Source organism: Lampetra planeri, chromosome 31, assembly GCF_965212315.1.
Source record: "Lampetra planeri chromosome 31, kcLamPlan1.2.h2, whole genome shotgun sequence".
Classification (NCBI taxonomy): Eukaryota; Metazoa; Chordata; class Hyperoartia; order Petromyzontiformes; family Petromyzontidae; genus Lampetra; species Lampetra planeri.
The window spans coordinates 10,120,638-10,135,176 of NC_136137.1; the positions used below are offsets into that span (position 1 = coordinate 10,120,638).

At 52.0% G+C, this 14,539-nt stretch overlaps 1 protein-coding gene across 1 annotated transcript in view; it reads right to left on the bottom strand.

The window, feature by feature from the left end:
* Nucleotides 1-14,539, bottom strand: part of TSPEAR (thrombospondin type laminin G domain and EAR repeats) — a 36,103-nt gene that overhangs the window by 9,536 nt on the left and 12,028 nt on the right. The window contains exons 3-6 of the mRNA XM_078609257.1: nucleotides 7,826-8,073; nucleotides 6,975-7,065; nucleotides 3,737-3,884; nucleotides 737-868 (exon numbers count right to left, since the gene is read on the bottom strand). Of these exons, the coding sequence (XP_078465383.1) occupies nucleotides 737-868; nucleotides 3,737-3,884; nucleotides 6,975-7,065; nucleotides 7,826-8,073 (619 nt within the window). The remainder of the gene's footprint in view (nucleotides 1-736; nucleotides 869-3,736; nucleotides 3,885-6,974; nucleotides 7,066-7,825; nucleotides 8,074-14,539) is intronic.

Genomic DNA, 14,539 nt, shown 5'->3' on the forward strand with positions numbered 1-14,539 from the left:
TTTTTTGTTCTAGATCAGGGGGTCGGCAACCTGCAGCACCGGAGCCGCATGCACGCGGCTCTCTAGGTGACCGCTCTTTAGTAAAGAACCACCACCGTTGCGCATTCACGTGCACATTGAACGTTCTTGAAATATTTTTTTTGGCGGGGTGGGTTTGTTGTTACCGAATTTCCCCCCCAAACAAATGGCTCTGCTTGTTATTTTGGTTTCCGACCCCTCGCTCTAGATTGAAATCTTGTTGGAAATGGTAAAAAACACGTCCCGTTGACTCTCCCCCCCCGCCCCTCCCCACCATGAACGGTGATGGAGCCATTGGTAAATTTATGCCAAAAGTCGGAAAGAAATGGAGCTCTCATCGAGAGAGATTCACATTTAACCAACGAGCCACAGGCACCACATCGGCTCAAACTTATTATCCGAAAATATCTCATATTTACCCGAGATCACTGTCCTCAAAAAAAAAATTATAATAATAACGCCGGAAAGTGTTCATAACGAACAACGTTTACACAACCAGGCGTCAAGAGCAACGGCTCGTGGAGCCGCGCGGGTGCGTGCGGCGGTTTAGCAAGACGTGCGACGGACCGCACAAACCACGCACGCTCTCACACGGCCAAGCCCTTAAAGCTGCCGCGAGTTCGTTTCGCATCTGCAGGGGTTACGCGTCGGCCCGCGAGCGTCGCTTGGGGCGTAGCGTGGCCGTGTCTAGGCGCGCGTGCTTCTCGCGAGCGGTCACCTCGGAACAAGGACGCCCAGTGGGTGCCGTTGCACAGACGCAGGGATTTCTTCCGCGCGTCGAACCAGACCCTGCCGGCGAAGCCGCCGTCGCAGCGGGGCGTCCCTCCCAGGGTGATGCGGAGGTCCGTCTCTGGCGGTCGCAGGGCGCCGATGAGCACAAGGGAGAGGACGTGAAGCCACGCGTGGCGGCGCGGAGACCGCGGCCCGAGCGCGAGCATGCCGAGGTTTCAACGGCAAGTGGAGAGACGGGGGGAGGGGGAAGGGGGGGCAGCGGGGGGGCGGCCGTGGCTGCCCGTTGCCAAACGCGGAAAACATCTGGCGAGGAGGAAATGTAGTGGATATTGGCGATGACACGCATTCCTCGCGCGTTGTCCTACTCACGAGGCGCGCGAGCGCGGCCCCTGGGCCCCGCGAGCGGTTTGCCCCGTTGACGTGTCCTCCGGGTTCTTTTTTATTCCCCCCCCCCTACACTTTGAGAAGCAACATCGCGCGTTTGCGGAAGTTTCTTTCGGCTGCTATCAATGTTCACACGATAAGCCGCTTCGTTGGGCTATCATTTGCGGCCAGGTCACTTCTGAATAAGAGCTATATAGCTCAGTGGGCCTTACCTAGTAAGATAAAAAAAAATCGTTAAATATTGGTAAGTTAACCACTTTGCTGCAATGCGAGCGGGGACTCAGCGGCTCTCATCCACGCTGCTTGCGCGCCCCGTGAAGAGGGCTCTGCGTTGCGTTACTCTGTCCGTGCCACCAAGCACACAGCACTCTGACCCTACGGGACTAATGGAGTGTACGGCTCAAGTCTTGGAGAGACGTAGTGCATTGCGCACTGCACTTAGACGGTGTCATGGAAATGCATTGTCAAGTCAAGCAGCTTTTGTAGATCGTTTGCATGTTGCCAGCATTGATGCTGCGCACATCCTTCCACGCGCGTCCACAGCATTAATGCTCTGCACGTTAATTTGACATTTCCGCACCTCCGATTAGCCGCACTTCCTGATTTAGTACCTCCACTTAGCACGGTTAGCTACGTACGGTGCGAAAGAAGTTCAACATATACACATAGATTTCAGCTACTTCTCAGATAGTTACTGGAGGAGAGAGCCCCCTACAACTGGGTGAGCCAATGGGTTTTTTGTTTTCTAATTTATCGCACTGATCCCGTGCCGACTGGTGAGAGAGCAGAGACCCCAGAACCAGTTCGGATATCATTCTCCATCAGATCACTGGTTCTAGAACGCAGTGTGCGTTAACCAACACACCACTGCCCCCCCCAATCCCCGCCCCCCCCCCCCCAACGATAATGTAATATTTCAATAACAGCACGTGAGTGGACAAAAACACAACAACCCGATTGCATGTAAGCTATGCGCTGTCGTATAGATGCAGCCCTCGAGTTGCGCTTCACTGCGGAAGAGGCAGATGCCATCTCACCAAAAGACACACGACAGTCGAATAGATCCCATCTGAGCGGTGGAGGCACTGTGCACAGGAATATATCTCATCTTTCCAGAAGACACACTGCCTCGTGCCAATACAGAGATTACGTGCGGTTGGGACAAAGAGTGGAAAACACCATCCTCTTCCAACCTGTCTGGGCAGTCTGTCAGAGCCACACGCCTGTTGGACGGCGAGTGCGTTGTGTGTGTCTGTGTCTACGGCTGGTGTGGGGAGCGGTGGTGCAGCGGTTGGCGCGCTGAGCTACGAACCCGACGACCCGAGTTCGATTCCCGCTCACGGCCAACACCGGTGATGATTATCTGAACCGGTCCCGGGCTTTTCCTAGGTCGACTCAGCCTCAAATGAGTATCTGTTGCGATGTGTAAACGTCGCCACTAGAGAGACAAAGGCTGCCGGATGTGGTGTTGGCCACCCACCCCCTCGTGTGCCGTGCCAGCCTTCATATATGTCTGCTAACAGCACTTGCCCCAACAGTCTGCTGAGGCTATACGGGGGTCTTTGTGTGTTTGTTCTTTGTCTACATCTGGTTGTGTGTCTGTCGGGAGCGGTGGCGTCGTGGTTATCGCACTGCCCTATCCCCATGCTGAACCGAGTTTGATTCCCGCTCACGACCAATAACAGTGGCAAATATTTGAACCCGTCCCGGGCCTCCCCTAGGTCGACTCAGCCATAAAACGACAACCTGGTAAGGTGCGTAAACATCAGCAATGAGGAGACAAAGGTGGCTGGACGTGGTGCCAGCCACGACACCCACGTGTGTCATTCGAGGCACACAATAGGTGCTCACCAACAGCACTTGTCCCAACATCCTCCAAAGGAATCTTTGTCTCTGGTGTGTGTGTGTGGGTGTGAGACCGTCGGCGTGCTGTAGGGCAGGGCTCACCTGTTTATAGTTATGAGATTCCCATCTGCCGCTGCCATCAGCGCTCGCTCTTTGAATCTCTGTCCCTTCAAAAAAAACTGGAAATATTCCCTGTCTTTTGGCATAAAGGGCTTTCCGCTGGGGTTACCTGATTGCGGCTGGGAATAAAGGCTTCTGCTGATAACGTCGTTTTCCGGTGGTAACCGGGCATCTCCGGCCCGAACCCCAACCCTTCCCAACGGAAACCCCACAACGCCTGCCGGCTCCTTTCAGAACTCTCAGAGGGCAGGGAGAGGGGCGCCACGGTGGCTAGGAGATGTCAACTAGTTAACTACCTCGCCTGGTATGCAGAAATCCGTGTGTTCGATCCCAACCCTTGACGCCTGCTGTATATTTGGAGCTTGCCTATTCCCTCTCCCCGTGGTCGTGTGGGTTTTTCTCTGGGTCCCCTGGGTTTTTTCTCCACGTTTAGAATCAACATCACGCGTTAAGAATAGTTTGCTGCTATGAATCTCAATATGATCAGCGACTTCGTTGAGCTATCATTTGTGGCCAGGTCGCTTCTAAAAAAAGAAAATAGCTGAGTGAGCCTTACCTGGTACAATAAAAAAAATGTTTTTGTTTAGTTTAGAGGGCAGGGTGAGTGCGTGGTGGGGTGAGGGCGGGGTGATCTCACCGAAGGGAGTGCGGCTGCGAGGGGGCCCAGGTGGGATGAGGGCGAGAGCCGGGGGGATGCGCAGTGCGGCCGTCTGCGGATCAGGGCTCGGGCACAGCATGTGCGTGGCGTCGGCTCCGGGCAGCAGCACGAGCTGCCTCAGCAGCCCCTGGCGAGGGAACGCAAACAAGGTGATGAGGGCGCGCTCAGTGAGTGACCGCTGACTTCGGGCGCCCCTCAAGCCACGATGTTCGCTGACGTTGCCAACTGCTAAAAGTGCAAACTATTTTAATTTGAATTTCGATTTAAAGCTTTCGTGACTGCAGGGATTAATCTTCTTGGTTCTTTCGGTAAAGTCACGTAGAAGGGAAATAATAAAATAACAAAAATTAAACAGAATACAATAATTCTCACGACGTTTCGGCCACAACGCAAGCAGCCGTCCTCAGGTAAAGAACAGGTCTGCCCTCTAAACTGTCGACAGACCTGTTTTTCACCTGAGGACGGCTGCTTGCGTTGTGGCCGAAACGTCGTAATACTTATTTTATTATGTTTTATTTTATTATTTTATTATTTTTATTTGTTTTACCAGGTGAGGCCCCCACCGTGGCTCTGTTTCAGGAGCGACCTGGCCACGAATAACAGCCCAGTGAAGTGGCTTATCACGTGGACATTTGTATCAGCCAAATACTCTAAACGTATGTTGATTACTCTTTGGTTCTCTCGGTAAAGTCACGTAGAAAGAAAATAAATTCAATAATAGAATACGAAGTTTCGATTGCAACACAAGCAATCGTCATCGGGTAGAAAACAAACCTAGAGAGCTTAGAAATACAATGCAATACAACACAGAGAGTCGACTAACACAGCAGTCAGCACCTTACCTGGTTGATTCTAAATGTGGAGGGGAAAAGCAGATGACCCGAAAAAAATTCCACGCGACCACATGGAGAACACACAAACTCCAAATACACAGGTGTCAAGGTCGGGATCGAACCCACGACCTCCTGTATACCAAGCGGGGGAGTTAACATCTCGCCGCCACCACCACCCAGTGGGGCGGGTTGGGGGGGCATGGGTAATACTTTTTCAGCTGATATTTTTGGCCAAGTAAAGATATCTAAAACATCTTACGATTGCAATTATTGTTTTTAAATTCTTTATATTAAGTTCACTTGCTTGCTTGCTTGCGCGCTTACGACCGTGCAAATCTTTCGGTCGTTTTTTAACCCACTTCCCGTGATCCAATCGAGCTGACATTTTGCACACAGACTCGTTGTGCGTGACAATTTATTTTCGTGGAAAAAAAAATCCTAAATTTTACACTTTTTAGCAAAAAAAATTATATTTAATTACCAATTGCTTAATGGTGGCAGGCAATCATCTGACCCATAGGTGGCAACCATCTCAAGCCAGAGGACGAGAGGACTCTAGCCGCCCGTTTCAAAGACCAATGTGGGCTGGGTTGTGGCCCATTGAACACGCATATAAAGGATTTATAGTGAAAAACTTTGTTTTTACGGGTTAATATTTTGTTATTTTGTTTGAGTAAGGGAAGGTGAGGGAGACTGTTTATTTTCTTATCAGTGGGCGAAAGGTAAGCTCGCAGAGCGAAGCCTTTGCTCCAGGGATGTTCCACTTTGAGACGTATCTCTACTCCTGGGCCACGGGAGACCTGTCACACTTTTACCTGGTCTCTCTCTAATTTGTATATATTTTGAGCTTCTTTCGCACCATACGTAGCCAACCGTGCTAATCGGAGGTGCGGGGTAAAGGCAACAAATTGAACACAAACAGCACTTCTAAAATAAATTAGCTTTCGATCTAGATTTAAAAGTGCATAGTGGCTTCCTAATATCTGAAGGAAGAGCGTTCCAGACAGTGGCAGAAGCGCGTCTGGAAGCGCCGCGCACGATCCGGTGGCCACCGTCTTTGCACGACGGCGAACGATGTAGGAACACTGCGCGTTATCTTTCATGCACCACAGAACTTCAGATCGGAGCACACGCATATCCAACATGAAACAACAAGCGCCAAAACATTCGCCACTGAATTGTAAAGGAGCAGGAGGGGAGGGGAGGCGCTCAAGATGTGCGGGGGAGATGGAGGAAAGGACGAGATAAATGATGGCGGTGACAGAATGGATGAGTTGATGTCGGAATAAAAAAGATATACTGTAATTGAACGACATCTATGATGCACGTTAATTCGTCCGTGGCGTGTTGTTATCGTTCGCACTTTGTCGGCCTTCGAGTGGAATTGCCTCATCAACACGTGGCACTCACGGGAGCGAGGCGAGCATCTGACAATGTTTGCCAAACTGGTTGGGCCGTGGGCCATGTCAACGGAGGGATTACCCGTGAAGTGACTGCGCCTAACGAAGCATTTCGACAGCGCTTACTGGCTTCCCCATCGCCAAGTCAAATGTGCAGGCGTTGCATCAAGATGATGCCCGTCACCGGTGCCGCTTTTGAGTACATCTTAAAATCATTCAATTGTCCGAGGCTTCGACACGCAGCCGCGGAGACAAAAAATAAAACGCCATGGGGGAGCACGCTAAAACAGACAATTTCGCGGCCAATAAACGTCACTCACGCCCGCAGCAATGCTTTTAAAGGCCGGCGAAACGTGAGGAGGTCACGCAGCTTGCCTCGGAATCGTTCACGAGTCTGTGTCAGAGCGGGGCAGCGCTGGCACGCGTCGCGAGCATCGAACCACGGCCGCCCGGAGGCCGGGGGCATCGCGGCGCGAGACACGGAACTCGAGAGGACGCCCAGAGAGGAGCCAGTCCCGTCCGCGGGCGCAACTCGGAGTCAACGCATCTCCTATCCCATCCGTGTTGCTGTCCGGGTGCCGTGCGTCTGCGCCTTTTTAAGAGCATCTAGATTAACAACGCATTTCTGTAGAATTGATTTTTTTGCGTTAAGTTTGTGGTCCTTCCCACGCATCTCCGATCAGCGTTGGTTTGCTCACGTACGGTGCTAAAGAAGTTCTACATACATACACACCAGCTCACCTGAGAAGATATGCGCGGTGCGTCCAGGAATTCTCAAAGGGACGTTCGCAAAGCGAAACATGACCGCGCAGCAGAACGGTAAACTCCCAAATAAGGAAATAAAACCACGCCGCGCAGCGAAGGGCTCTTGCAAGTTATTATTGTTTTTAATCCGGAAACGAACTTGCGTTGTCTGTAAGCCCGATGTTAATGGGTTCCAAGCCAGCACAGGTGTGAGGCCATGCGGTTTGCAGCGTTCCTTACCGTGAACGTGCCCTTCGACCTGCGGCGATTGCCGACGTAAAATGTCGCTCGGTGCACACTCATCTGGGACGGGAAGGTGGTTTCCATCTCCCTGTAGCAGACACACACACACCGAGAGAGAACGAGAGATGAGGCACAAACGTGGTTGCTGTGGTGCATTGGGAAAGGCGGTGCTGCCAGCGGCTCCCTGCCTCCCTCTCTCGCAAGGCTGGCGCGGGCCACGCAGGCATGACCCTCCACGTGGGCTCTTGCTGATGTGCGCGTGGGTGGGGACGTGACGATGGCGATGGGGGAGGCACGTGTGGCTAAGCATCCACTTCTGACATGTGGATGGGTGGGATGATCGTGATGACGATGTGAACGACGATGGCAGGCACCGAAAGATGAGTATGCTATCGTCGTCTGCATGGGTGGAATGATGATGACAATGGTGCCAATGTTGATGATGATCATGACAACGGTGACGACGATGGGATGCGTGCACTGCCCACTGCTGACATGAGTGTGGATAATGTGACCATGACAATGACGACGATGATGATCTTATTATTTGGTTCTTTCGGTAAAGTCACGGAGATATGAAATAATTAAATAATGATAATAATAAACTCACGACGTTTCAATCGCAACACAAGCGGTCGTCATCTGGCGGAGAGAGGTTTTTTATTAATATTTTCTATCTACATGACTTTACCGAAAGCACCAAAAAACATGAATTCCTGCAGTCACGAAACTTTGAAGTCGATGATGATCTTGTTGACGAGAATGAAAATGACGGAGGGGGGGGTGGGGGCAAGGGGAGGGGAGGGGAGGGGAGGGAGGGGGGTGTGCGCGCATCGCACGCTACTGACGCGAGCACGGGGACCCCGCAGTCCACGGCCAGGGTGGCTCCGTCGCCGGCGACGCTCATCACGAGCGTGTGCCACGCGGCGTCGAGGACGCGCACGCCGGCGAACGAGACGAGGTGGCGCCCTGTACCGCCGGGGTCCCCCGGCGAGAACTCGAACAGCAGCTTGGTGGGCGACACGTGCAGCGCCAGGCGCACCGCCCCCGTCCCCTCGTGCACCAAGGCCAGCAGCGTCTGCCGCGCCTGCGACGTCTGGGACCCGCCGGTGCGCACGCGCGAGACGCCATGAGAGCCAGGCCCAAACATAGACACACAAACACGATCGAGGGTTAAGTTTCAAGCGAGTGGCGCAGCTTCGCGGTGCGCAGCCGAGGGTGCTAGGGGGGTGCCCGGGTATCGGGCTAAGGAGTGGGGTGACATGGGACAAGCGGCCTCGTTTTCATTTATTTTGCACCTGGTGGGGGGGGGGGGGCGGACGTGGGGGGCTTGCCAACCTCGCCGGCACCACTGCCTCAAGCCGTGCGTAAAGTGGCTCCTCGCTCAGAACCGGTTCGAGTCTTGCTGCTGCTGCTGTTGCTGCGTCTCCCGGCTCGATTGAGCAATGTGCTGTTGCTTGCCTCTATGCGAGTGGGACTTGGTGGTGGGAATGGCACGTTTCTGTTGCTGGAGCCACTGGTGACTTCGCACGAAGTAGAACTCGTTTATTTAAACTAAAACTAGTTTTGACTCAAAGCTTTCGTGACTGCAGGAATTCATATTCTTTGGGTCTTTCGGTAAAGTCAAGTAGATAGGTTCAAAGAAAATAACTAAAAACTACGACGTTTAGATCGCAACGTGACTTTACCGAAATACCCAAAGAATATAAAACTATTTTTATTTCACCAAGTAAGACCCACGCAGCTGTGTAGCTCTTTTTCAGAGGCGACCTGGTCACAAATGATAGCTCAACGAAGTGGCTCATCGTGCGGAAATGCAAAGCGGTCAAAATATTCTAAACGCAGGTTTGTAAATGTGGAGGAAAAAACCGGAGGACCCGGAAAAAAATCAACGCAATCACAGGGAGAGAGAGAGACTCAAACTCCAAATATACAGCAGGCGTCAGGGTCGAAATCGGGATCGAACTCACGACCTCCTGCATACCAGGCAGGGTAGTTGACATCCCGCCACCGTGGTGCCTGGTGACACGATGGGCTGAGTGAACCCGCTGACCGCAATCTGAACTCGCAGTTTTGTAACTGTGGGTTAAGAATTCTGTCTACACGCGCACTATCCTCGGCTGCGTTTCATCTTTTTTTTTCTTCCATGATTAGTGTTTGTCTACAATAACAGAACTCTTCATGTGGAGGAGACGCAGACGCCCTGTGATTGCACGCGACAGCACTAAAATACAGCGGCTGCAATCTCCCCATCACCCGTGTGTGTCTGCTCGCTAACAGCACTTGCACAAGCAGTACGTTAAGGCTATACGGGGGATATTTGTCTTTGCTCCGTTTGAGCGGAAGTGGTTAGCGTGCTGCGCTACGAATCTAGTTCGATCCCCGCTTACGGCCAACACCAGTGACGATTATCTGAACCGGTCCTGGGCCTCCCTTAAGTCGACTCAGCCTCAAATGAGTACCTGGTGCGTTGTGTAAAAAAACATCTCCACTGGGGAGACAAAGGCTGTCGGGCGTGGTGCCGGCCTTCACAGGTGCTACTCGCTAACAGCACTTGCCCCCAACAGTCTGTCACAGGCTACACGGGGCATCTTTGTCTTTGTTTGCGCGAGTAATCGCCAGGACTCGACGTGGAAGGAGTCAGTGGGGCAGTGCAAACACGAAGGGCGCCTGTGTGCCGATCCGCGCCAGGGAGTCTCCCAACTCAGCCAAAGACCCCTGCAGCGCCGAGATTATTAAATATAGGAGAGTGCACTTTAAACACACACACACACGCATAATGGAGTGCGTGAGGGCTATTTGAGAGAGCTATCTTTCTTTGCATTTATTTTCTGGCCCAGCAATAAACGAACAATATAATCCCCGGCATATATTTTTTTAGGAAAACAAGTCTGAAGAGGGCGGATTTGCAGATATGGGTGTGTGTCTTCCTCCGTCTCGCTAGTTAAATGAGACCAACTCTTAGCCACTATCGCATGGCCGTGCTTGATGGAACACAGGGGGGGGTGGAGTGGTTTTTACAATTCCACTTACGAGGCTATGAAAGTAAGTATGTACAGTGGAAATGTGATACAATGCCATGCGGACTTGAGCGTGTTCTCGTAAAGCCTGTGAGTATGCCACTAATGAATGGGCAATCGAGTTTGCGGAGATGTTTATTGGTGTTCAAAAAAACATTTACACGTCCCCATTTATCATACACTCCTAATGCGTGTCCTTAAGAAGCCATTACATTCGCACGGGATTGCTAGAGCGAGCGAAGAGGTTTACTCTCCAACACCACCGTTGTGCTGACGTAGTGACTAATTTGGACACGTTTTGTTTCCGTGGCAAACCTTACTAATTGGCTTTGTCGGGTGGTGGCGGGTTTAACGACACATTTGTTAGCGTGAGAGAGAGATGTCCACGTACACTCAATTGGGATCGCTGGGACTCGTGTTGGTCCCCGTTGTTGCCGATCGTGCTCTGGGTGCCACTGAGTGCGGAAGCTCACAGACAACGATAGGCGGCACGTGTCGGAGTAGGGGGCCACCCATTTAGTAGGTTGGCAAAAATCTGTCAAAACTTGACCCCTCCCCCCCTCCCTGTACGCTCGCGGACTTTTTACGCCCCCCTCCCCCACCTGCGTACGTACGCTTGACGCCCCCCCCCCAATCCTATAGAACGGCCGATATTTAATCCACGCAGAAACTATCGAGCTTTAATAATATTAACGTGTTTAAGTAAACAGAGAGTCCATCGCCGGCTGCGTTAAATAATTAAGTCGCGTACCTTGGCCACTTATTTTGCCGAGCTGCGTGACAGCTGCAGTCAGGGGCACGGTGACACACGAGTGACACCTCTCCCACAGTCCCACCTCTCCCGGCAGGACTTGTTGTCTGACAGCTGAAGAAACTGAACTGTGGCTCATTTGAAGGCCAATGTAGGCAAATTATTATCGAGGCTTCACCTCCCCTCCCCCCGTTTCCTATGGGTCTAATGCCCTTCTGCCGCACCTCCGATTAGCACCGGTCGGCCACGTGCGGTGCGAAAGAAGTTCAACGTTCAACGCACGTAACCCGCCCGGCGTGGTTGAAAGCCCTGGTCCTGCAGTGGGACTGACACAGCTGAGGGGCTGTGTGAGGTGAGTGAGGGGGGGGGGGCACATCGCACGCGACCCATCGGAGGCGGTGCTCGAGTTGGATGATGCAGAGGTGCGGCTGTCACCGTCGAGAAAGCGGCGCGTTGCTGCTGCTGCTTCTACGGCTCCTGCTGCAGCTGCTGCTTCTACGGCTCCTGCTGCAGCTGCTGCTTCTACGGCTCCTGCTGCAGCTGCTGCTTCTACGGCTCCTGCTGCAGCTGCTGCTTCTACGGCTCCTGCTGCAGCTGCTGCTTCTACGGCTCCTGCTGCAGCTGCTGCTTCTACGGCTGCTGCTGCTGCTTCTACGGCTGCTGCTGCTGCTTCTACGGCTGCTGCTGCTGCTGCTGCTGCTTCTACGGCTGCTGCTGCTGCTTCTACGGCTGCTGCTGCTGCTTCTACGGCTGCTGCTGCTGCTTCTACGGCTGCTGCTGCTGCTTCTACGGCTGCTGCTGCTGCTTCTACGGCTGCTGCTGCTGCTTCTACGGCTGGAGCTGCTGCTCGCTGTTGTGTTGACGTTGCGTTTAGAAGCAGCGACCCCTGTCTGCGTGCAGAGCATGACAGCGAGTCGGTGTGATTGTTCACTCCAAGTGCTGTTCACTAATTTTGTTGTTAATTTTGTGAATGTTAACTCAAAATGTTGTTCACTAATGTTGTTAATAGTTAATTTCGTGTTTGTTAACGCCCAGTGTTCACTAATTTTGTTAATTGTTAGTTTTGTAATTGTTAACGCCCAGTGTTCTTGATAAATTTATTAAATGTTGTGATTAATAACTAGCCGGTGTTCTTGACAAATTTAGTTAATTCTTAATTTTGTGATTGTTAACTCCCAGTCATCTTCACTAATGTTGTTCATTGTTTATGTTGTTATTGTCAACGTGCGGTGTTGTTCACTAATTTCCAGAGGGGGCGGGGCAACACTTTCGCCGATAAGACATCAATCACATCAGTGTGTGTGTGAGTGCCACTACACGTGTTAAACCATTGGGGGGGGGGGGGGGTTGACAGCAGCACGATGATGATGGGGGGGGGTGTTGACTCGTTGTGTAGTGGCGAGGGCCGCACTAAAAGGCCCACCAGGGGCAGTGAAGCTCACCGGGTTACTGTGCGCGACATGAGACGCGCCGCTGATTGCGCGATGAGTCCCTACACACGTATTCTTAGGTTGTTTCGGTAAAGTGACGTAGGTAAAAATTTAAAATTAATAAAAGTAAAATAAAAATAAAATAAAAAATCACGACGTTTCGGAGGCAACACAAGCTTCCGTCTTCAGGTGGAACTTTCACAGCACGATAGCTGTATCACTTGATACAGCTATCGTGCTGATACAGCTATCGTGCTGATACAGCTATCGTGCTGTGACTGTTCCACCTGAAGACGGAAGCTTGTGTTGCCTTCGAAACGTCGTGATTTTTATTTTATTTTTATTTAACTTTTATTAATTTTTTTTTACCTACGTGACTTTACCGAAAAAACCTAAGAATATGAATCATTGCAGTCACGAAAGCTTCAAATCTAGAATCCCTACACACGACCACATCACCCATCAGAGACGTGCGCCCCTCCCCTCCCCCCATATATGGAATAAAGTGGGCGTGGCGTTGCCAGAAAAGGGGCGGTGTCTTTGCCCATATATGGGCATGCGTGGATCGCCAACCTCGGGCAGAAAAAATTGCATGGATTCGTAGCAGTCGATCCGGGGCAGTGGCTCAAGCAAGTTGATCCGGGCAGCATTCTCGGTGGTGCAGCGGTCAGCGCTGCGCTACGCTACGAACCCGGCGACCCGAGTTCGATTCCCGCTCACGGCCAACAACCCTGTGACGATTATCTGAACCGCGGTCCTGGGCCTCCCCTAAGTCGACTCAGCCTCAAATGAATACCCGGTGCGATGTGGAAACGTTGCAGCTGGGGAGACAAAGGCGGCCGTGCGTGGTGTTGGCCACCCACCCCCTCGTGTGCCGTGCCGGCCTTCATAGGTGCTACTCCCTGACAGCACTTGCCCCTACAGTCTGTTTAAGGCTATACGGGGGATCTTTGGGCAGCCATCTTGAACATGTCCATTCGTTCATTCAAATGGATTTAAAAGGGGGGAATGCGTTGGGTTAGATCGCGTAAATCTTATCGCGATCTAACCCAAATAATAAAAAAAACATTATGGTGAGATTGTTAAAGGAGGAGGTATCTTTGGAAGAACGGATCCGACTCCCACGGGGCACCGTGTGCAGGGGGGGGGGGATTGTGTTTGAGGGGGGCCCTGGGTTGTTGTGTTTTTGTTGTGGTTATTAGGGCTGGAGGGTAGGGGGGGCTCTTTCTACAGTAACATCTCGATTTCGCTAATACTTCGTCACTTCATCATTAACACCGCCACCTGATTTGCGTCGCCTCAACCTCCACGCTCACGTCGCTGTCAGCGTCATCGTCGTCCGTCCCTTCCTCGTCATCCGTCGCCTCTCAGCCGTCGCCTCCACCACCCACCACGACCAACCCTGTAAAAGCCGCTTTGGTCTCACCTCGTTTCGATATTCGTCGTCGCACCTTTACAGGAACGCATCCCCGACGTAAGCCGGGGTATGGCCGTACATTCAATTCCCTCCCGTGACTCTTTGACCACCACCACCTCATGTCCAAAGCCTAACCACACGCAGTTACTTAGCTTGTTATTTTTTTTCATCGAAGTTAAGAGAAACAACACCAACGTTTAATGTTGTCGCGTAACCGGTAGGAGTTGCTATTTGTTAAGGGGCCGTTCATAAATGACGTCACGCGATTTTGGACGATTTTGACCTCCCCCCCCCTTCGTCACACGGCGTCACAAAAAGTCAAACCCCCCCCTTCAATATGACGTCACAAAGCTCTGCCCCCCCCCCCAAAAATAAAACATGCCTCAAATCGCTTTAAACTATTGTCATTGTAGTGCGTATTTAATGTGGCGCTGCACTCTGATGTTGTAGGAGAAAACATTTATTTAAAAAGTCTATTTAATTCAGTTGAACGTGTTGTCTATATTTATTTCAAGTTACGTCACATTCTTACCCCCCCCCCCCCCATCATCACAAATGTCTGATCCCACCCCCCCCAGGTGCGTGACGTCATATAAAGGACGGCCCCTAAACGCACGGTGATGCTTCCTATACCATTCACAGCCAAACGGCACGCTGGACGGGGGGCATCTGCCATCGTATGTATGTTAAACTTCTTTCGCGCCGTACGTAGCCAACGGTGATAATCGCGCCGCAGCGGTGGGTAGCGAAAGCTCGAGAGAGGCAAACGCCCCAGCGCAGCACAACCCCCGACGCAGCGCGTAAACTCACGAGTTGAAACAGCGCGGCACCATCGCGTTTCACCCACGACACAGCAGCGCCCATTAAAATAGCCGGGCTGTGGTGGCACGCCTGTACTCCAGCACTGCGGGGGGGGGGTGGATCGCACAAATGTTGCGACACTA